Here is a 24,670-nt window from a genome sequence, read left to right on the forward strand (position 1 = left end):
GATCCCTTGATGTCTCAGAACATGTCCTACCAACCGATCCCTTCTTCTGGTCAAGTTGTGCCACAAACTTCTCTTCTCCCCAATCCTATTCAATACTTCCTCATTAGTTATGTCATCTACCCATCTAATCTTCAGCATTCTTCTGTAGCACCACATTTCGAAAGCTTCTATTCTCTTCTTGTCCAAACTATTTACCGTCCATGTTTCACTTCCATACATGGCTACACTCCATACAAATACTTTCAGAAATGACTTCCTGACACTTAAATCTATACTCGATGTTAACAAATTTTTCTTCTTCAGAAACGCTTTCCTTGCCATTGCCAGCCTACATTTGATATCCTCTCTACTTCGACCATCATCAGTTATTTTGCTCCCCAAATAGCAAAACTCCTTTACTACTTTAAGTGTCTCATTTCCTAATCTAATACCCTCAACATCACCCGACTTAATTCGACTACATTCCATTATCCTCGTTTTGCTTTTGTTGATGTTCATCTTATATCCTCCCTTCAAGACACCATCCATTCTGTTCAACTGCTCTTCCAAGTCCTTTGCTGTCTCTGACAGAATTACAATGTCATCGGCGAACCTCAACATTTTTATTTCTTCTCCATGGATTTTAATACCTACTCCGAACTTTTGTTTCCTTTATTGCTTGCTCAATATACAGATTGAATAACATCGGGGAGAGGCTACAACCCTGTCTTACTCCCTTCCCAACCACTGTTTCCCTTTCTTGTCCCTCGACTCTTATAACTGCCATCTGGTTTCTGTACAAATTGTAAATAGCCTTTCGCTCCCTGTATTTTACCCCTGCCACCTTTAGAATTTGAAAGAGAGTATTCCAATCAACATTGTCAAAATCTTTCTCTAAGTCTACAAATGCTAGAAACGTAGGTTTGCCTTTCCTTAATCTTTCTTCTAAGATAAGTCGTAAGGTCAGTATTGCCTCACGTGTTCCTGTATTTCTACGGAATCCAAACTGATCTTCCCCAAGGTCGGCTTCTACTAGTTTTTCCATTCGTCTGTAAAGAATTCGCGTTAGTATTTTGCAGCTGTGACTTATTAAACTGATTGTTCGGTAATTTTCACATCTGTCAACACCTGCTTTCTTTGGGATTGGAATTATTATATTCTTCTTGAAGTCTGAAGGTATTTCGCCTGTTTCATACATCTTGCTCACCAGATGGTAGAGTTTTGTCAGGACTGGCTCTCCCAAGGCCGTCAGTAGTTCCAATGGAATGTTGTCTACTCCAGGGGCCTTGTTTCGACTCAGGTCTTTCAGTGCTCTGTCAAACTCTTCACGCAGTATCGTATCTCCCATTTCATCTTCATCTACATCCTCTTCCATTTCCATAATATTGTCCTCAAGTGCATCGCCCTTGTGTAGACCCTCTATATACTCCTTCCACCTTTCTGCTTTCCCTTCTTTGCTTAGAACTGGGTTTCCATCTGAGCTCTTGATGTTCATACAAGTGGTTCTCTTATCTCCAAAGGTCTCTTTAATTTTCCTGTAGGCAGTATCTATCTTACCCCTAGTGAGATAAGCCTCTACATCCTTACATTTGTCCTCTAGCCATCGCTGCTTAGCCATTTTGCACTTCCTGTTGATCTCATTTTTGAGACGTTTGTACTCCTTTTTGCCTGCTTCATTTACTGCATTTTTATATTTTCTCCTTTCATCAATTAAATTCAATATTTCTTCTGTTACCCAAGGATTTCTACTAGCCCTCGTCTTTTTACCTACTTGATCCTCTGCTGCCATCGCTACTTCATCCCTCAAAGCTACCCATTCTTCTTCTACTGTATTTCTTTCCCTCATTCCTGTCAATTGTTCCCTTATGCTCTCCCTGAAACTCTGTACAACCTCTCGTTCTTTCAGTTTATCCAGGTCCCATCTCCTTAAATTCCCATCTTTTAGCAGTTTCTTCAGTTTTAATCTACAATAGATTGTGGTCAGAGTCCACATCTGCCCCTGGAAATGTCTTACAATTTAAAACCTGGTTCCTAAATCTCTGTCTTACCATTATATAATCTGATACCTTTTAGTATCTCCAGGGTTCTTCCATGTATACAACCTTCTGTCATGATTCTTAAACCAAGTGTTAGCTATGATTAAGTTGTGCTCTGTGCAAAATTCTACCAGGTGGCTTCCTCTTTCATTTCTTAGCCCCAATCCATATTCACCTACTACGTTTCCTTCTCTCCCTTTTCCTACATTCGAATTCCAGTCACCCATGACTATTAAATTTTCGTCTCCCTTCACTATCTGAATAAATTCTCTTATTACATCATACATTTCTTCAATTTCTTCGTCATCTGCAGAGCTAGTTGGCATATAAACTTGTACTACTGTAGTAGGCATGGGCTTCGTGTCTATCTTGGCCACAATAATGCGTTCACTATGCTGTTTGTAGTAGCTTACCCGCATTCCTATTTTCCTATTCATTATTAAACCTACTCCTGCATTACCCCTATTTGACTTTGTGTTTATAACCCTGTAGTCACCTGACCAGAAGTCTTGTTCCTCCTGCCACCGAACTTCACTAATTCCCACTATATCTAACTTTAACCTATCCATTTCCCTTTTTAAATTTTCTAACCTACCTGCCCGATTAAGGGATCTGACATTCCACGCTCCGATCCGTAGAACGCCAGTTTTCTTTTTCCTGATAATGACATCCTCTTGAGTAGTCCCCGCCCGGAAATCCGAATGGGGGACTATTTTACCTCCGGAATATTTTACCCAAGAGGACGCCATCATCATGCAATCATACAGTAAAGCTGCATGCCCTCGGGAAAAATTACGGCTGTAGTTTCCCCTTGCTTTCAGCCGTTCGCAGTACCAGCACAGCAAGGCCGTTTTGGTTATTGTTACAAGGCCAGATCAGTCAATCATCCAGACTGTTGCCCCTGCAACTACTGAAAAGGCTGCTGCCCCTCTTCAGGAACCACACGTTTGTCTGGCCTCTCAACAGATACCCCTCCGTTGTGGTTGTACCTATGGTACAGCTATCTGTATCGCTGAGGCACGCAAGCCTCCCCACCAACGGCAAGGTCCATGGTTAATGGGGGGGATGTCATTATTAACCAACCTTTAATTGAATGGGTTATGATACCAATAAGGTATCAGCAGAGTGCCTTACATAGGAAACATTTTCAACAAGGTTGTGGAAATATAACTTGAAAGGTGTTTTTTGAACACCATTTAAGATTGGGGGCCATTTTGGGTACATGAAGCATGATCTCGGTTTGCATATCGTGGACAACTGTCACATTCTTTATAATGTCACATATTTGGCAGTACCATGGGGAACTGGTGTCTTAAGTGTCATGTGCTTACAACAGCTCAGCAAATATGTTCTTGAGATCAATGCTTTGGCACAACCATCCAATGAAGTATAACAATATACAATATGGAGATTCTTCCAGTTATTGGCATAGTGTTGTTACAGAAGTACTTAAGATTAAATTATAAAAAGCATTTTAGCCTCAAAAAGTCACAAAGTGTACCTATTGAAATATTGGCAGTTGACAAAGATGTTACCTGGCAGTAAGTTATTTGAAGGTTTATACACCAGGAGAAACTCAAGTTTCAAATTTGCATCTACTAAGAAAGTATTTCATATCTGTGAATGAAGGAAGTGAAAATTATTGTTTAGATTTTACTTTGAAATTTCTGCTAGGTTTGTCAATGTACAAATCATTATACCTATTTCACCACATTTAATATTGTTTGATTGAAAGTTCCATACATCAGTTGCATTAGAAATTTTGGCCATTCTGTTCTACAAAAACACAACTCATTGTGTGAAGAGAAGAAAAACTACAGCAATTAAAAACTCACACTTTTGATATCATCAGTATTTCATGCTTCAAAACCATAAGGCTGCAACTTTTAAATGCCATCTCATTAATTTTATTTTACTGCTGATTAGTGAAAAAGTTAATTGTGTAAATCCATGACAACCTCACATTTACATATAATGGACTACTTATACACACAAATGTGTTATAGATCATATTATGTTGTAATGTGACTGTCAACTGATACTACAAAAAAGAACACAAATCCTCAACCTGTTACATGTGCTGTTCTATGAAAAGATAAACATCTTACTTTTCAAAGATAATCACCCAGTGAATAATGAAAACCTTACCATGTACTGTCTGGTGCACATCTTCTTGGGGCTACCTCCTGAAATATTTCATAATACTATTAAGGAATGAATTAAAAAATAAAACAACAAATAAGAGATATTACCAAGACTGCTACTATTCATAGACATTTTATAAATCTGGAATTTTCCTTTTCATGAAAAACACACACACACACACACACACAATGTTACTGAACAGTCTGTAACAGTCATATAGAACATTTATAAACTTACTTCATTAAATACAAAATCTATTTATGGCAAATAGTACATATCTCAGTGGCACTACAGAGAGAAATTCTCCCACTGCATATGAAAAATATATGCCTTCAGCTATACCTGAAGCTGAATTTCATTAAACTCAGCAGTATATTCCAATGGGTTAAAGCATCACATATTAGCCAATACAATAAATGAAAGCTAACAGGTCATCTTATGGTTTCCAGTGTCATGTGCAGTGGCTTGAAGCAGTCTGACACATTAAACTTTGTTCTAGACCATGAAATGTAAGGTTCCAGGTCCAAGTACCAGCCCACCACATAGTTCCAATATGCCTGGAAGTTTAGGGTTTTTGATTACATTATAGCCTGCCGTTAATAACAATTATTTAAAATTTGATATCCATAGATCCACTTGCCACAAGCACTACACAATAAGAGGTTCTCACACTGACACAATAACTGGGAGTATGTGTACAGAGTGACAAAGTGGAATGATAACATAAAACCAGTCACACGTAAACCTCATTCGATCAATACTTGAATGTTGGTCATTAGTCTGGTATCCATATCACATATGAAGGAAATAGAATCCAATGAAGAGCAGCACATTTTGTTACAGGTTCATTTAGAAATCACAAAAGCATCACAGAGATGCTCAATCAACTCCAGCAGTAGAGGATACAACAAAGGCATTTAGCATCGTCTGGTTTACTACTAAAATTCCAAATGGGTATATTGTTACAAGTGTCAACCAATGTATTGCTTTCTCATACATATATCTTGTGAAATGACAATGAAGGCGAAATTACAGAGAGATTCTTGATCACAAAGAGGCTTACCACAAAATTTCTTCTCATGGGCAATTTGTAACTGGAACAGGAGAGGAGGAAAGTGCCAGTAGTCTGCAAAGTATCCACTGGCACACCAAATAAGGCGGTGTACAAAGTATAGGTGCAGACATAGCTATCAACTCTTCACAGTCATTAGAGGAGCAGTATGTAGAGGATTGTAGTATAATATATTTCATCATTTAAGGGAACATTGTATGCGAAATTCATTGAAATTTGACATTTTCTGTTTTCTACTCCATAATGTACTCTGGACTTTCCTGAACATTTTGGTATATAATACATTAAAATCAGACAATTGTGATCCCTTCAAATAATATTTTTAATGTTCATGTGTGACTGTCAAATTTCGTGGCTACGAATTTACTGCCACAATTGAGCAGTCATATCTTGGGAACTACACAGTCTAGAAGGTCGTGAATTACTTTGTTTTGTGCCTACTGCTACATCTCGGAAGTTGGCATTACGAATAAAGAAATCAGTCCTTTGTTTCTGATAACAGTTTTCGTTGAAAGTAGTGCGATTATCAGCTATTTTTGTAGTAAACTAACTTCTACTGCTTTTTATACGTAAATAAAATGACTAAGCATAAAAGTAACTTCAAGAAATGTAAATTTGTGGTTAACAGATATGTGAGACCTTCATTTTCTTGTGAAGTACTAGAAAACACCAATGAAAAGCCATGTCATGCATTGTGTCCACCTCCACCAAACACTTGGCATAAATGAATGAATTTACACATAAACATTATCTTCCTTTGGCAGTAATGGAGGCAATCAAACCTATTTACAGAGATTTGGCAAATCCTGAGCTACTAAAGAAGTGTTTACATGGGAAGACCCAGAATGTGAATGAGTCCTTCAATAATGTTGTGTGATGCTGTGTGCCTAAAAATATATTTGTTGGCCTTATGACTCAAAAGTTAGCAGTGTCTGATGCTGTAATAACTTTTAATGGTGGAAACTATGAAAGACTTAAGGTTCTGGAGAAGTTAGGGGTAAGATTTGGACAGAATACAGCTAAAGAACTGCTGAAACTGGATGAGCTTCATGTACATGAAGCAGAGTTAGCTGCTCAGGAAAAAAAGGGGGGGGGGAGAAGGCAAGCACTGGGCTGTTGTGACACTGAAGAAGACACAGACTATGGGACAGGGAGATTCTAGTGCATAAAAGACACAGAAATGTAGGTCTGTATAAGAATTTGTAATAAAAAAGATTTAAACCTCGATACTTCTGAACTACATGTTTTGCAATAAATGACCCGATTTCTAAAAAAGTACTGATGGTAGAGACATGAAATTTTCACAGAATGCCAAGTGTGAGGTTCAACACATATGGAACAAGAATAATTAAAATATCCTGAGTTGTTTTGTTTTTGTGTTCATTTATTTACAAAATTCTGCCAAAAAACTGAGTGTTTGGAAAAAAAGAAGATAACATGCCCCACAATACAATTTCAGTAATAATTCTAGTTCAGTGTTTCTAAAAAGGTGCATTCAATAATTATGGAAAATTGTAAATTGGTGTCTTAAAAAGATAATGGGTCACAAAATTCAATAATTTAACATTGGCAGCATAGGACATACAATATCCCCTTAAAGATAGCGCTAGAAACTTTGTAAGTAAACTTTTGTGAGACACTATCTACCAGTTCAGGATTCCTAACATCTATGTGTTGTTCTCCCAAGAGTCAAACACACATGTGACTATTCACATTTTCTTTGATTCATTGAATATCTCTTCTCGATCCTATCTGGTATGTGTCACACACTTGATCAATATTCCTGGAAGGTTCAGATGATTGTTTTATAAGTAATCTTCTCTATAGCCTGATTGCATTTCCCTAGTATACTACCAATGAACTGAACCCAGCAATCTGTTCTATCTACAACTGAGCTTATGAAATCATTCTATTTCACATCCATAAAAACTGCTACACTGTTACAAACAAGTATTTGTGTGAGTTGACTGATTCGAACAGTGACTCAGTAATATTGTAGTCATAGGATAGTATGTTTATTCATGTTGTGAAACTCACAGTTTTGTATTTCTAAACATTTACACATGTTCACAAAATTTACACTTGTTTCAACTTTTATCAAGATCTGCTAGAACATTTTTGTAGCTTTGTTCAGACAGTCCTTCATTATAGATACCTGTATCATCTGCAAAAAGTCTGAGGTTACTTTTATAGTTATCTTTGACACATTAATGTACAACATATTATTGTACTTTCATTAATTAACACTGGTGTGATACTAAATCAAATACGTTTATACGTTTTGGAAGTCAAGATGTACTGCAGCTACTTGACTGCCTTGATCCATGGCTTTCAGGATGAAATGTTGAGTAAATCAAGTTGGGTTCACCAATATTGGTGGAATCCATGCTGTATGGCATGAAAGAGATGATTTCAAAGATAATGGACAGCAGTTTTGTGGACTATTTTTGTTACCGTTCTTCTAAACAGGTGTCTGCCAGCTGCATTATCTCCTAATTATGGGCATAGCTTTTTGTCTGAGTGATCTACGGTATAATACAGGGCTAACTCGGCCACAAATTCCATAGAGAACACCACAGAGATTTCATTGGGTCCTAAGCTTTGCTGAATTTAGCATAATGAAAGGGTTGGAGAGAATATTTTTATAATACCACAAATTACTTTTTCTTCCTGTTGCATTTATGGCTAGATTCTGGGTAGAATGACTGCTTGCCTGCATTTGCCACAGCCGCTATTTACAAAATTTTATTTCCATGAGTTCTGTTGGATATATGCATATGGGGCTGAAGAATATTCATAGGTTCTGCTCTCAAAAACCGTCGTTAAAGTTACCGAAGTTGGTTCTGGGAAGGTGTATGGTGTCTTTCTTAGTGTGTCCACGAGTTAAGACCATTAAAATGTTATATTATACTCTCTCAACAGTTAAATTAGTCTGCCTTTCTCTGTACACACTCAGTTTCCCGATTTATTCAACTTTAATATGCATCCCATATATTTGAGCAGTCCTCAAGCATGGGATATATAAGTAATATTTATGGAATTGCCTTTGTAGACAAAATCCAGTTCCCCAGAATCCTATCATGGCCTGCAGCCAACCATGTGCATTACCTACAACTGACACTGTGGTTTATCCAGTTCATGCCTGTACAAATTGTACTGTACATGACTTACCCAAATTGTGACTCATAAGCCAATTTTCATGAGGTACATGAGTTCCCAGTTCTTGATAAAACAATGTAGCTGCCAGTCTTCATATCAGGATGATATTTTGTAAAAATCTAACTGGATATCACTGCAATTTTTAACAAACCCTCTGTCTTCATAAATAACTGCATCAGTTATGAAGAGTCCAAGATGGCAACTAAATACTATTTTCTAAGTCATTAACATACAAGCTGAACACCAATAGCAATATTACAGTCATCAGTGGCACACTAGATATCACTTTAGTGTCTGTACATTACTCTCTCCATCAGAAATTACTTGATGTGCGCTGTCTGTCAGCAAATTTTACAATCTACTTCCCAGCCATGCAACATATCCCTTACAAATGCATTTTATTTAGAAGACAATCAATGTGATACCAATTCACAAGCATTGCAGAAGTGCACTAACACTGCGTCAACCTCATTTCCTCTACCGATGACCCTAGGAATAACATGTGAATAATGGGGTTGAGTTTCATATAGTCGATATTTTCAGAACCTACGATTATTTCCAAAGAATGGGTACTTTTGTTCCAGGTAGGTCACAAGTTTTGAACTCAGAATATGCTCTAGGTGTAACATGGATGACCGACATGAAATAGATGAAGCATGGACGGTCAGTTTTTGGGAAGTTATACAGTCAACTTCAGTTTATTGACAGAATTCTAGTAAACTGTATCTCATCTATAAAGGAGACCAAATACAGAACACTTTTTCAACCTATTCTTGATTACTGTTTTAGTGTCTGGGTTCGCCACCAGAACACACAAAATGAGGACACTGAATCAATTCAGAGGCAACTGCTAGGTCTGTTACTGGTATATTTCATCTGTCGTATACTGACAATTCTTGACTTATTCAATGTTAAGTCTGAGGCTCTCGGAAACCAGTTAGAGTGCTGCAAGGCAAGAAACCAGACCCTTCAGATGACAGGCCCAGTTGGTAGCATTTAGTTTACATGAATAAAACAGTAATATAACAAGCTTGTGGATTGCAGATGCTGGATAGCTGTCCAAGAGTAGAAGTTTCAGTTCAAAGAATTAGCTGGTAACTCCATACACCATCTACATGCTGCTCTAAGGTGCCCCAACAGACTACAAGAGGCACATCATATGTGAGGTCTCCACTTCTAATGTAGAAACCCCCACCCTCAGGGCAGATCAAAATGATGTAAGACATCGTTGTTGCTAGCCATCCAAAAAATGCCAGCATTGCATGGCTATCAGATTAATGCTGTTACTGTCAAACAAGGATGTTATTAGAAAAATGGCCAGCAACACCTCACCTTCAAAGTAGGAGAAGGGGAAGGATGCCAATGTAGTTGGCTGGAGACACCAGAGACGTGGAAAGTCTCATGTCAAGATTGTGAAGTATTGACAGGGTTGGTGGGCCAACTACAGAGAGGGAGAAGATTATGTGCCATAACTATTCAAACATCTTGTAGTATAACATTCCAAGTAGTATTTTGCTAGAATGTTTAGATGCCAACTATGTGTCACTCAATGCCAACCCCAGGCAAGCTCTGAGCTGAGGCTTTCTCGTTTGTAGTGCTGCACTCATATGTTCGCATTTTAATATACTGCTAGTGACTGCTAACTTCTGTAGGTTCTTACCCCTTGAACTCAGACATTGACTTCAATCGTACTGACAGACAAACCTCTCTGGGGGACACTGCCCTAACAAAGCAGTGACAATGCAGGCAGAGAGTCTTGCATGTTCGTGTGAAGCTGAGGGCCATGCCAACTGTAACACAGCTAATGACAGTATCTCCCATGCCAGACAGGCCTCAGCAGATGGCAGATGAACCATATCAAGAGTGTCTCACAACACCCCCATCTCTCCTGTGTCCACCCACATAGTTTTTCCCCAATTCCCAAAACACCCAGTCCAAAGTGCAGTAAACCTGTGCCATGGCACATGGGAAGGTGTGTGACTAATGGAGCCTCAGGGATATTGGGCGACTTCCCTGAGTAATTACCCTTAAACCATATGATGTTCCATGGTATTAACTCAATAACTCCACTGTTCTTGTGAGGCCGAAATTGGAGCAAAAACAAAAACAGAGGGACTTGATGAGACCTCAAACACCCACTAAGGCTGTAAACAATGGAAGCTGTTCCCACAACTGGATCAAGCAATAAACCAGCCAAAGAAGTGGAAAAAGTCACTGAGAAGTTGGACCAGCTCAAGATTAAATCCTTGTCTAGGGCTGAGAGGAGGGAAACTTCTCAAAGAACATAAAGGAAAGACAGGTAAAAAATGGCTTCCTACATATAAATGAAGGGAACTAATAGTTTTTGAGCCTAAAACCTGCAAAAATGACTGTCTCAGAGTGGAAGGAGTAATTGGATGCCTTCTACCTCTAAGAAAGAGAAAAACATTGCAAGGAAGGAGTCTAATACTCCCGCTCCTCAGGATAAATGGGCCCAGAAAATGCCAAGGCAAAACAGTGCTATCTGAAAGATGGCACTGAGGCATCTACGGTGCACCATAAGCCATAGATGGCAGTGGTGATGACAGCTGCAGAAATATGGACATGCCCCCCATTACACCTTTGCGCTAGAACGGAGCCAGCACCAAAAGGCAAACAAGTTAAAGACTGGAGATGAGGCTGAATATATGTGCAGCTGTTGAACAGTTCACCACCCAAATGAACCAAGAGGCTATCAACAACGTCTCCTGAGTGACTATTCAGCAAATGTTGCTGTGTATGGGCATCTGGTTTACGCACTCACTGAGTGCTGTTCACTGGCGATGAAGGCTGGAATATGCACATCAATACCACAAGTAGACGTCCATTGAGTAGCAAGAAATGGCCTTTTCAGATGAATTGCATTTTATGATCCACTGGACAGATGGCAGTTGGTGTGCATGGTGTAAAAGTTTGAAAGCAAAGACCCTGCAACAACTGTCTGAGGCATCCAGGCTGGAGGAGGAAGCATTATCATCTGGGGAATGTTTGTGTGGCATTCCCTGGATGATCTCATCATTCTAGAATGCACAGTGTATCAACACAAGTATGCATCTATCCTTGTGGAATACTAATAATACAATACCAATAGCCGTTATTTAGGTTTTATTTTTAGGCTACCAGTTTCGACATTACATTATGTCATCTTCAGGACTGCGTAAATTGAGTAACTCTTGTGTTACAAACCACTGCAGCACTGTTACCTGGTCTCGTGCAGATTATTATGGGCATGTGTGCTCCTTGGACAGTTGTCAGCAACAGTTACTGACAAATGTCCGAGGAGCACACATCATAATTTATGGGGCTACAGTGTGTTGGAATAAAGTAGAACAGAAGGTGGCTGCTATTGAGTTGGTAAGGTGCACATACTGACCTGTTTGTCATAAACAGCAGAATTAGCAGCTGAGCCACTGCTGGGATTGAGAATACATGGACATGACCCCATTACACCTTTGGGTTAGAATGAGTGCAGTGGCAAGAGGCACACAGGTCAAAAACTGGAAATAAATTGATACCTTTACGATATCCACAATGTCACATCAGTATAGTGAAGGTGGTAAATATAAGAATGATAGGGCAGCTGCTGGCTGACCATACAATAACATCTAGCTGCATTAATAAACCTTCCCATGTAACAATTGGAAAAAGAGAGCAGTGGAAGAATGAACCATGATACTGTTAAGAAGACATATTATGGTTTACTGACACGTTGAAAACAGTGAAGGCACTGGGACTGGAATGTACAGAGTACAGCCTAGACTTCAAAGAACACTCTCTCTAGTGTAGCAGGCCACAGTATTCCAGGTGGAAGTAGCTGCTATGAAGAGTGTGCACTTAGGAGAATTTTCTTGGTGGTAGAAGGATCATCGCATCCATGTTTACTCAGACAACCAAGCTTTCAGCCCCTGCAACAAGATCAAAGATTGTTGCAGAATACAGTGAAGCCCTTGTGAGACTCAGGAATGCAACAGTTAAAACCTTTTATTGGTACCCAGTCACTCAAGCATTATTGACAATGAAGCAGCTGACAGACTGGTCACAACAGGTGCAACAACCTCATTTACTGGACCAGAACCTGTCCTAAGTTATAACTAAGGTGATGGTAAAATCAAAACTCTGTAGCTGGATGAGGAGGCAGCATGTACATTATTGGGCTGATTCAAAAACAAAAGCAAGGAAAGCAAATGATGCCATGGCCATGTTTCAAGAAAAGTTTTGTAATCCTGGACTAAAGCACGAGGCACAATAAACTCATGGTAGGACTTATGGGAACTTTACGAAACATCTGCATGCGATGGGCATAGAGGAAGAAGCTCCTAAGTGTAGACAATTCAAGAGAAATCAGGTCTCATAAGCCCCATTTGTGAGTAGAACAGAAAAGGGAATGCCTAGCACTGGTACAAGGTAGTCTCTGTCAGGCATTGTATGGTGACGTCGCTGTATGTAGATGTAACACTTCCATCTCTTTAAAGAATCTACAAGACAGTACTTCTGTAGACCAGTTGCAGCTCTTCATTTGAAGATAGGTGAGACCTGTGTGCTTTTCCAATCATGGGGAGCATCTTTGTGCTCAAGGTACTGGCAGTAAATGGTGGCAAGTGTAGAATAACTCACTCACAAATACATCATTAAGCTTGACAACACCATCATTTCCTGGGATCTTATTGAACTCTACTGATTCAAGAGGTTTTTTTCAACATCACTATAATAGAGAGCAGTGAAAACGGAAGCTGGGAGTGGTAGGTAACTTCAATCATCCCTTGTCTTCCTCCTTTTCAAAACGTCTTTGGCACAGACCAGCTTGGTTTATGACTAAGCTCACACAATTGCCATAGTGAGTTTTGTACCACACACACTATCCAGGTACCATCGTAAGAAGTAACAACTACCAAACAATTCCCTATTGTTAACAGTGGAAGAAGAATTGTCACTGATTTGGATGATTTTCAACATGACACTGATTACTGTACTGTACTGGAATTTTATGACTGTGGCATGTATCCTGGCATAATCCGTATCACTTGAGGCAGGGGGGTTACCTTCATAGTCTCGGATGTTACTGAATTTAGTGTATGTTAAAATTCAGGAGTAAGTAAGAAACGTATTTTTTTGTTATCTTCAAAAAAATTCCTGCCATGAGATACAGGTCTCCATAGATGACACAGCCAACACCATTTTAAAAATGTGACTTTGGGAAAACATTTTAAAATGCTATAACAGTTCTAGATATTTTGTTAGAGTTTTTTATTTGAAAGATTATTGCTTTATGATTACAATGGTATCATCTGTTTGGACATATCTATCAAAGTTTTTTTACTGTGTGCATTTTTAATTTTTTTGTAATTTACAGAAACCTTTTTTTTTTTCAAAAATGCCAATCCAGAAAAGTTAAATTTTTTTCTCTTCATTAGTACCATGTAGTACTTCCACTTTTAAGATGGACAGGTTTTATTTAAAAAAATTTTTTTTTAAATTCTCAATGGTAATGTATGTCTTCACTGAAGTTGTTTCTTACTACCTTCTTTGTTACAATGTTTATTTCTATTGTCTTTGTTGCAATTATTTCTTATCACTTTCTTTGCTGCAGTTATTTCTTTTCACTTTCACTGCTGCCGATATTTCTTACACTTTGTAGTACTTTCTTGTCAGTTGCTTTTTAGTGTTTGTTCATTGCAGGTTTCTGTATTGTGCTTGTTCGATGCTAATTTGTTTACTGAAGAGGCTTCTAAGAAATCTGAGACCCTCCAGTGAGTTCTGAGTTTTTATTAGGAATTTGCCAGTTGACACAGTTGCAGTGTGTTTTGTGAAAATGACTGTTTGAAATGTCTTCTGACTGTGGCCACAGGAGAGTGAAGTGTGCGCACTATCTGCATATTCATAAAAGTGTGATATATAAGACAAACAAAAATACAGATTTCGTTCAGGTTGTGAATAAGTGTTCTCATTTGAAGACTCTGTTTCAAAGTGAAGATGTTTCCAATGACGAGTTTTTGTGTTCTAAATGTTTTGACAGAACAACAACAATGGTAGTATCTGAAGAAACTGTGGTCAGTGAAGTCAAGTCATAAGCTCTATGCATCAAGAAAGCACAGAGAAATTTCCAAAGATATGGATGAATACACGTCTTGAGAAGAAAATGAACAAAAGCACTCATGCACCTCTTGCCAGGAATTTTTCACAAACATCAATTCTGCCGTTCAATATTGTGCATCCTACAGTGAAGAGGTGCAAGTTTTAACCATTATTCCAGAGACATTTTCAAAGACCATAATTTTGAACCACGTTCTTTGTCAAAGAACATGGTAGACAAATCAAGAAATGTGAGGTCTGTAAAAGTTGTCTTTGGAAGATCAGAACCCTATTATAGTCATCCTGTAGAAACAGCTCAAGTTCAAATAGTGCAGTCATTTTATCTGGAAGATAAATGGGACTGTTCTCACCAGAGTGCCAACAAAAAAGAAACTATAACTGCAACAGTTTAAGGTCAAAAGGTTGTCAAAGTGAAGAGGTACATCACTCGCAGTATTAAAGAAATGTGTGCAATTTATAAGAGCAACTATACAACTTCAAATTCTGGAAGATAAAAATTTTATGCACTATGACCTAAGTGGATGGTTCCACACCCACATAGAGATGTCTGTTTATGTGTTTTCTGCACGAATTTTGAAGTTTGTGTGGTAACTTTGAAGAACTTACTGAAGCATGTGACATATGACACCTTAGTTGGGTATGTGAAGTCATTAGTAAATCAAATTGTCCAAATGGCTCTGAGCACTATGGGACTTAACATCTGAGGTCATCAGTCCCCTAGAACTTAGAACTACTTAAACCTAACTAACCTAAGGACATCACACACATCCAAGCCCAAGGCAGGATTCGAACCTGCGACCGTGGCGGTCACGCAGTTCCAGACTGAAACACCTAGAAACGCTCGGCCACAGTGGCAGGCAAAGTCATTTGAAGTCTGTGACATAAAGCGAGAGAATTGTTTGTTTCAACAATGTGGTGACTGCCCTGGAAATGGAGGACTGTCTTTACAGAAACTTGATTTGAAAGATGTAGCAGATAAATAAAGAAATTACATACGTGACATGGGAGGAAAATAAACTAACTATTGCCTTTCCAGTTTCATTCATGAACTTGGTAAATGGCCAGTGAAAGCAGTAACACACCAGCATCTGAAGAAATTGAAACAACAACACATTGCAGAGTTGAAGAAATATGTTCAGTGCTTCACTGTGATTTTGCTGAGAAAAGGTCTGTAATTCTCCCACACGAAGTACAAGGGTATTATTGGAGTAATGACCAAGTTTCAAAAAAAAGTGTTCAAATGTGTGTGAAATCTTATGGGACTTAACTGCTAAGGACATCATCCCTCCGCCGGGACCAGCGACACAGTCTATGACTGCAGAGCCTTAGACCGCTCGGCTAATCCCGTGCGGTGCCAAGTTTCAATTTTTACATTAGTGACATATTTTCAAAACAAGACCACAAATGTTGCAGTGACAAGTGATGACACAGGACGTGACTCAGCACATGCTTTGCTAGCAATGTGCAAAATTCTTCAACTGCAAACAGGGGCAGAGAAGATCATTATATCTGATGGTGATCCTAGTCATTTAAAAAATCGTCACCAGCTGTTTGAGTTGAGTAAGTCGCTTGTGCCAACTGTCTGGGTATACAGTGTTACTGATCACAGGAAGGGGCCTTCTGATGGTGTAGGAGACCTGCTGCAGCACCATGTTACAAAACAATTTTTCCAGACCAAATACAATTGCGATTCAGAATTCTGAGAATTTTATGAGAGTCGTGAAATCTTACACATTCACAGCTCTCATTCTTTTGTCCACAGAGGAAATTCCATGAGCAGAAAAAAGAAGAATGGCCCAAACAAACTACTACTGTGAAAGGAATTCAGAAGACACGTTTTTTGATTCAACGTGATCGATGAACTCACATTGTACGCACTTTAAAGAGCAAGAAAGAAGAAATTTCATTCATTCATTCAACACCTCAGAAACAGCAGGATAATATTCAGATTCACAACCTGAGAAGGGGATGTTTGTGGTGTGTGTGTGTGTGTGTGTGTGTGTGTGTGTGTGTGTGTGAGAGACTGTGACTGGTGGAGCGCAGAGATTATAGACACCAGTTATGAGTTAAACAAAATTGTAGTGAACTTTATGCTGCCACATGGATCAGCTGCTGGCTATAGGTTTCCAGCTGAAGGGCAGCAACAATGCCATCAGTGCTCTGTTCCTGTTCACAATGTTTTGAAGATTGTAGGTGCTCCAGTTCCTATTGCTTCAACAGGAAGGTATCACTCTATATCAAAGGAAGATACTGAAGCTGTAGAACACATTCTTTTAGTTCATTGACTGGCTAATTTCAGTATAAAACAAAAGTGCACAGAAGTTGTATAAATTTAAACCTTTAAGTCTTTGGACCTTTCACATACATTTTGGAACCACTTAAAACATTAGAAAAATGAGTCTTTTACTCATCTTTCAAAACTAAAATTATGTTAAATAAGACTTGCCTGTTATGTGATAATGTGGTAATAAAACATGTTTTATGTATGGCAAAAATTTCAATTGTTTATACAACCTGTTCAACCTAAAAGTGGAAGCTCTCCTTTTCAATGAATGTAGAACTATATGGCAGTAATTAAAAGAAAAAAATCTACATTTAATGGATTGGCATTTTTTAAAAAAAATTTGCATAAATTATAAAAAAGTTCAGAATGCTATAGTAAAAGAACTTTGACAGATAAGTCCAAATGGAGGATTTCTTTGTAATCATAAAGCAATTATCTTTCAAATAAAAAACCCCAACAAAATATCTACAACTGTTCCAGAGACACAGCATTTTAAAATTTTTTCCAAAATTCGCATATTCAGCATGGTATGTGCAGTGTCATTTTTGGAGGGCTGTATCTCGGAGTAGAAGTTTTTTTTTTTTTTTTTGAGGAAAAAAAACCGTGTTCCTTACTTAAGTCTTTCATTTTAACATATGCTAAATTCAATAACATCCGATACTATGAAGGTAAGAGTTTTTCCTAGCCTACCTGAATTGATATGGACTATGTGTCCTACAAGCAAAAGACAGCTGATATTTTAAAGAGAAGATCACTTTCACAGCAAGCATCCATTCAAGCAGAAGAGTTTAGAAATTTTTGGGATTCAGTGACAGAAAAAGCAATGATGAAAGTTGCGTTCTGATATCGAAATGGAAATGAAGCCCCATGCTTCTTGACACAGCATAGGGGAACAATGCAGGAGACCCACACTGCCGTACTAGGCAAGGTCCTAAGAGGGGTGGTTTGCGATTGTCTTCATCTGACCGCAATGGGGATGAATGATGATGATGAAGATGACATAACATTCAGTCATCTCACGGCAGGTGAAAATCCATGACACCACCAGAAATCAAAACCAGGACCCCATGCTTAGGAAGCGAGAACGCTACCACAAGAACATGAGCTGCACTCTGATATAGAGATCTGATATTGCAGCAACTAGGGCTACTTTTCAGAAAAAAAGTGTGTCAAAAAAGAAAATAGTCACCCTATTCCTATCTCCCAGAACACTCACCGGGCTAACAGCATGAATTTGGAATACATTCATACCTCCATTACATTGCATAAAAAACTCAGTAAATTCAGCTGGATGTGTATTTATGTGGGAATATTTCCCCTTTCTTTGTCTGAAGTTCCAAACTCTATTGCAACTACATACCTACAACTGTACCAGACATATAAATATGTCCTAAGAAAAATAAATAGTTATCAGTCCTTAACATAACAATGAAAATAATCAGTTTTTGACAATACAATGCAATTGGATAGATTAAAATTTTTTTTATCAAGTGGCGACAGGAAAGCACACACATAAAAGAAGATTATACTTATGCAAGCTTTTGGAGCAAGTATCTCATTCAATCAGCAGAAGGGTTGAAGGGGAAGGAAGAGGATTGAAGGAAAAGGACTAGATTTCAGAAAACTCGACCAGAACTGTGGAAGTCACCCGGAACTGCAGGTCAGGGAAGACTTACTTGATGGGATGAGAAGGAGCCACTGGCTCTGAAAGTTTGCATAAAGGTAAACTCCTTTTATGTGTGCGTTCTCCTGCCCCTGCTTGGTGAGTAGAGTGTTTTATCTATCCAACTACATTCTACAGTCCTTAACATGTATCACATATGATTTACTTGCATATCTCAATGAACAGACCTTGATGATGATATACAGCCATCCAAAATTACTTTTAAATAAATTCGTTGAATGTGAATCACTTGGCTTCAGCTGTGCTAGATATACATGTACCATGACATGAAACTTTGTGCTGAACTGGAACTTTAACCCGGATTACTATTTACTACAAGCAATCACCCTAACCATTAGGCCATCCATGCGTGCCTTCCAGACTGACCCAAACTTCCACACATCACAATGTCTACATTCATATACCATAGTTAGCTACATTTATCACTACATGCCACCAGCTATACTTTGTATTCCCACACCAGTGGGAATGAGACAATGAGGAATCAAGACCTATGACATTATCGTCTTTGCCCACCTTGGCGTGTAATATTTTCTTCCATGTCTGAATGCACAGACCTTGATGATGACAGAATGCTATCAGAGTGTAGCTGCGAGAATTTAGTGATGAGTGCAAGAGATTATGGTACAGGAATGTAGACTGCATGATGTTTCAGTCAGTCTGGGAGGTGTGCACAGATAACCTAATGGTTAAGGTGACCACTTGTAATAAGTGGGAGATTCAAGTTCGAGGACTGGTCTGGAATAAATTTTTATTTGTCATCAATTGGTAATGTATCCATACCTAACACAGCCGAGGCCAAGTTATTTGCATTCATTGAATTCATTTCAAAGTAATATCATATAGCAGTAACTTACCTTCTCTTTCTCAATTCTCACAGGATCACATTCACGAATGCAGAACTCCGTATATGCATCAATCTGTAATAAAGAAATAACAAAGAAAGATAAAATCACATTTGAAGGAATGAAGTTCATTAGTATATTAGGCTGGTGGATAAGTTCACCGTGTTTTTCCATAAGTTTAATAAACACAACAGATACACATAACAAAGACTTTAGTCATCAATAATATATTCTCTGTCAATATTTACATCAGTCAACCATGCTGGAGTAACTTTTTCATTCCATGACTGTAAAAATCATTTGGTTTTGAGGCCAAGAACTACTGACCCACGTTTGAAGCACATTTTCTTCTAGAAAAGATCCTTGTGGGTTGTTTGACAGAGTATGGAAAAGGTGAAAATCTGAGGGTGCAATACCAGGTGATTAAGTTGGGTGCATAATCACTTCCCAAACCAACTCCTGTTAGTAATTTTTTTTTCAGTCTAGCAGAAGGCAGGCAAGTACTAACGTGGAGTAGCACCATCCGAAGCACTCTTTCTGGTCATCATTCTTGGACTGAATCTGTGACAAATCTCGGTTGTTGACAGTAAATGTCACCAACGGTAGTTACGCCTAGGGGAAGCAATTCATATTAAAACACACTGTCACTGTTCCACTAGACACATAAAAGTATCTTTTGTGGATGTGCGCAGGTCTTTGTATGGGGAGTTGCAGCTTTGTTTCGGCTCAACTATTCCTTTCTATTCCTTTTTGGGTAAAAAAACACTGTTTCTCTTCACTAGTAATGCTAAAAGATAGGAATGGTCAGTGTTCTTTGTGAGGCAATTGAGAACGAGCAAGCAGAGATGCACATATTGTCACCTGCTAATTTTATTATTTTGGTTTAAAGAATGCAGTACCCATACACCCAATTTTTGAATCTTCCCCACTGGATGAAAATGGTGCACAATGGTGGAATGATAACAGTTCATCACATTTGCTAGTTCCCAAGTACAATAATGTGGACTAATGCATTCAAACTAATTTCATCAAATTCCAAAGGTCTTCCTGAATGTGGAGAGTCATTAATGTCAAAACTATACTCCGTAAAACAAGCAAAATCATTTTCTTGCCATGTTCTGTCCAATGACATTATCCCTGTAACAGTGGAAATGTTTCTGATACCTCCACTGCTTTAACCCCATACTGAACTCAAACAGAAAAATATGTTGGAAATGTTCCAATTTCTACACTTGGTATTCCATCTTCTAGCATCCACACCTCCACTCACTATCTCAAAAAGACTGTACATAAACTCAAATAGCAACAGTGAAGTACAAACAAAGCGACAGTCGATATAAACCCATGGCAAACAGAATACCAACATGCAAAACAAAAACGCTATGAAATTATGCCTAATAACTGCAGAGACAGTATATACACAGACAAAACTGACTACATGGTAAAACTCCCAAATGAAGTATTCGAGATAAATAATTCCATACATTGCATTCAGGAGAAAAAACTAACGGCATGTGACATAATCAGTAAAAATATGACTCAAGACCATGTGTTTCTCTCAAAGTAAAAGTCTGATGTTTTCATTTAGTCAATATCCATCCATCCAACAAAAGAAAGCCTTCAGAGACACGGAAAAGGTTAAGATACACATTAACAGACAGAAGCTGTCATTATAGGCAAATTTTGTGATGTGTACCAAAACAAAATTATAACCTGTGTTAAGCCACTCACACTGGTATTGGGAATATACATCTACATCTACACGATTACTCTGCTATTCACAATAACGTGCCTGGCAGAGGGTTCAATGAACCACCTTCAAGCTGTCTCTCTACCATTCCACTCTCAAACTGTGTGCGGGAAAAACGAGCACTTAAATTTTTCTGTGTGAGCCATGATTTCTCTTATATTATCGTGATCATCATTTCTTCTTATGTAGGTGGGTACCAACAGAATGTTTTCACAACCGGAGGAGAAAATTGGTGATTTAAATTTCACAAGAAGATCCAGTCACAACGAAAAATGTCTTTGTTTTAATGATTGCCACTCCAATTCACATATCATGTCTGTGGCATTATCTCCTCTACTTCACAATAAAAAAAAAAAAAAAACGAGTCACCCTTCTTTGTACTTTGTCGATGTCATCCGTCAGTCCCACCTGATGCAGATCCCACACTGCACACCAATACTCCAGGATAGGGCGGACAAGCGTGGTGTAAGTAGTCTCTTTAGTAGACCTGTTGCATCTTCCAAGTGTTTTGAAAATGAATCGCAGTCTTTGGTTTGCTCTACCCACAACATTATCTGAGTGATTGTTCTAATTTAGGGTATTTGTAATTGTAATACCTAAGTATTTAGTTGAATTTACAGACTTCAGATCTGTGTGACTTATTGTGTAATCGAAATTTAGCGGATTTCTTTTAGTACTCATGTGAATAACTTCACACTTTTCTTTAATCAGGGTCAATTGCCACTTTTCGTAGCATACAGATATCTTATCTAAATCATTTTGGCATTCATTTTGGTCATCTGATGACTTTACAAGACAGTAAATGACAGCATCATCTGCAAACAATCTAAGATGGCTGCTGAGATTGTTTCTTATGTCGTTAATATAGATCAGGAACAACAGAGGGCCTATAACACTTCCTTAGGGAACACCGGATATCATTTCTGTTTTACTCCATGACTTTCCATCTATTATTACAAACTGTGACCTTTCCGACAGGAAATCACGAATACAGTCACACAACTGAGGTGATATTCCATAGGCACGCAGTTTGGTTGGAAGACGCTTGTGAGGAACTGTGTCGAAATCCTTCTGGAAATCTAAAAATATGGAATCAATCTGACATCCCCTGTCGATAGTATTCATTACTTCATGAGTATAAAGAGCTTGTTGTGTTAAGCAAGAATGATATTTTCTGAATCTGTGCTGACTATGTGTCAAAAAATAGTTTTCTTCAAGGTACTTCATAATGTTTGAATACAGTATATGTTCCAAAACCCTACTGCAAATTGACATTAGTGATATGGACCTGTAATTCAATGGATTACTCCTACTTCCAGTTTTGGGTATTGGTGTGACTTGAGCAACTTTCCAGTCTTTAGGTACGGATCTTTCTGTGAACGAGCAGTTGTATATAATTGCTAAATATGGAGCTATAGTATTAGCATATTCTGAGAGGAACCTGACTCATATACAATTTGGCCTAGAAGCCTTGCCTTTATTAAGTGATTTAAGCTGCTTTGCTACACTGAGGATATCTACTTCTATGTTTGTCATCTTGCCAGTTGTTCATGATTGGAATTCAGGAATATTTACTTCATCATCTTTGGTGAAGGAGTTTCAGAAAAACGTGTCTAGTAACTCTGCTTTAGTGGCACTATCATCAAGTGACTTCATCATTGTTATCACACAGTGAAGGTATTGATTGCATCTTACCACTGGTGTGCTTTATGTACGACCAGAATCTCTTTGGGTTTCCTGCCAGATTTCGAGAGAGAGTTTCTTTGTTGAAATTATTAAAAGTATCTCGGATTGAAGAATGTGCTATATTTCGAACTTCTGTAAAACTTTGCCAGTCTTGAGGATTTTCCGTTCTTTTAAATTTGGCATGCTTTTTTCACTGCTTCTGCAACAGTGATCTGATCCGTTTTGTGTACCATGGGGGATCAGTACCGCACTTATTAATTTATGTGGTATATCTCTCAATTGCTGTCAATGCTATGTGTTTGAAATCATTCCACAACTTTTCTACGTTTACATGATCAGATCAGAAGGAGTGAAGACTGTCTCTTAAAACAGCATTAAGAGCATTTTTATCACCTTTTTTTAATAGATTTACTTTGCATTTCCTTTTGACTGTTGTACGTGTTATGGTATTTAGACTTGTAGCAACTGCCTTGTGGTCACTAATCCCTGTACTCATCACGATACTATCTATTTGTTAAGGATTATTTGTTGCTAAGAGGTCAAGTATGCTTTCGCAACCATTTACACTTCGAGCGGGCTCATGAACTAACTGTTCAACATAATTTTCTGAGAAAGCATTCAGTACAATTTCGGATGACATTTTATGCCTGCCGCTGGCTTTAAACACATAATTTCTCCAGCATATCGAGGGTAGACTGAAGTCACCACCAACTATAACTGTATGAATGGGCTATCTATTTGAAATGAGACTCAAGTTTTGTTTGAACTGTTCAGCAACTATATCTTCTGAGTTGAGGGGTCTGTAAAAGGACCCAATTAATAGTTTAGTCCAATTGTCAAGTATAACCTCTACCCATACATTTCGAAAGAACTATCTGCTTCAATTTCACTACAAGGTAAACTACTTCTGACAGCAATAAATACACCACCACCAATTCTATTTAATCTCTCCTTTCTGAACACTATTAGATCGATTGAAAAAATTTCTGCTGACCTTATTTCCGACTTTAGCCAGCTTTCTGTACCTATAACTATTTGAGCTTCAGTGCTTTCTATTAGGGCTTGGAGCTCTGGTTCTTTCCCAACATAGCTATGACAATTTACAACTACAATACCGATCGTTTCTACAACTAACTTACTGTGTTTTACCTGCTCCCTTTTAGATGGATGCCCTTTCTGTGGCTCTCAGAGGCCCACTAACCCATAAAACCGCCCTGTCCCTTCCACTCAGCCCCTGCTACCCGTGTAGTCACTTCCTGTGTGCAGTGGACTCATGATCTATTAAGCGGAACCCAAATACCCACCACCTGATGGCGCAAAAGAAGGAATCTTCATCCTACATGGTCACAGAACTGCCCAAGCCTCTGATTTGGACCCTCCACTCAGCTCTGCACCAAAGAACCACAGTCTGTTCTATTGACGATGCTGCAGATGGTGAGCTCTACCTTAATCTCACAAGCAAGACTGGCAGTCTTTACCATTTCCGCTAACCGCCCAAAACCAGACAGAATCTGCTCCAATGCAAAGCGACACACGTCATTGCTACCGACCTGAGCCATCACCTGCAGAGGGCAGCACCCTGTACTCTTCATGGCATCTGGAAGCACCCTTTCCACAACTGAAATGAATCCCCACGGAATGCACCTGGAGTGCACACTGGCTTCCTTCCCCACCTTGGCAGCCATGTTCATAAGGGGTCTCATTACATGCCTCATGTTAGAGCTCCCAACTACTAGCAAACCCACCCTCTGCGAACGCCCAGACCTTGCAGGCAGAGAAGTTTCCTCTGGAACAGGGTGGATGAGTGCATCTGGCTCAGAGACTTCATCAGCCACTGATAATGAACTGGGGAGGCCCTACGATCGGCCCCATCGAAAGTTTTTCACTGCCTGCCAGACTTTGGAATGATCTCCCACTTGACC

At 38.7% G+C, this 24,670-nt stretch overlaps 1 protein-coding gene across 6 annotated transcripts in view; it reads right to left on the bottom strand.

The window, feature by feature from the left end:
• LOC124553641 (zinc finger protein 708-like) overlaps positions 1 to 24,670 on the bottom strand; it is a 174,710-nt gene that overhangs the window by 13,769 nt on the left and 136,271 nt on the right. For all 6 annotated transcript variants that reach the window (XM_047127511.1, XM_047127512.1, XM_047127513.1 and 3 more), the window contains exons 6-7: positions 19,325 to 19,387; positions 4,164 to 4,201 (exon numbers count right to left, since the gene is read on the bottom strand). In XM_047127511.1, the coding sequence (XP_046983467.1) occupies positions 4,164 to 4,201; positions 19,325 to 19,387 (101 nt within the window). The remainder of the gene's footprint in view (positions 1 to 4,163; positions 4,202 to 19,324; positions 19,388 to 24,670) is intronic.

This window comes from Schistocerca americana, chromosome 11 (genome assembly GCF_021461395.2).
Source record: "Schistocerca americana isolate TAMUIC-IGC-003095 chromosome 11, iqSchAmer2.1, whole genome shotgun sequence".
NCBI classification, from domain to species: domain Eukaryota; kingdom Metazoa; phylum Arthropoda; class Insecta; order Orthoptera; family Acrididae; genus Schistocerca; species Schistocerca americana.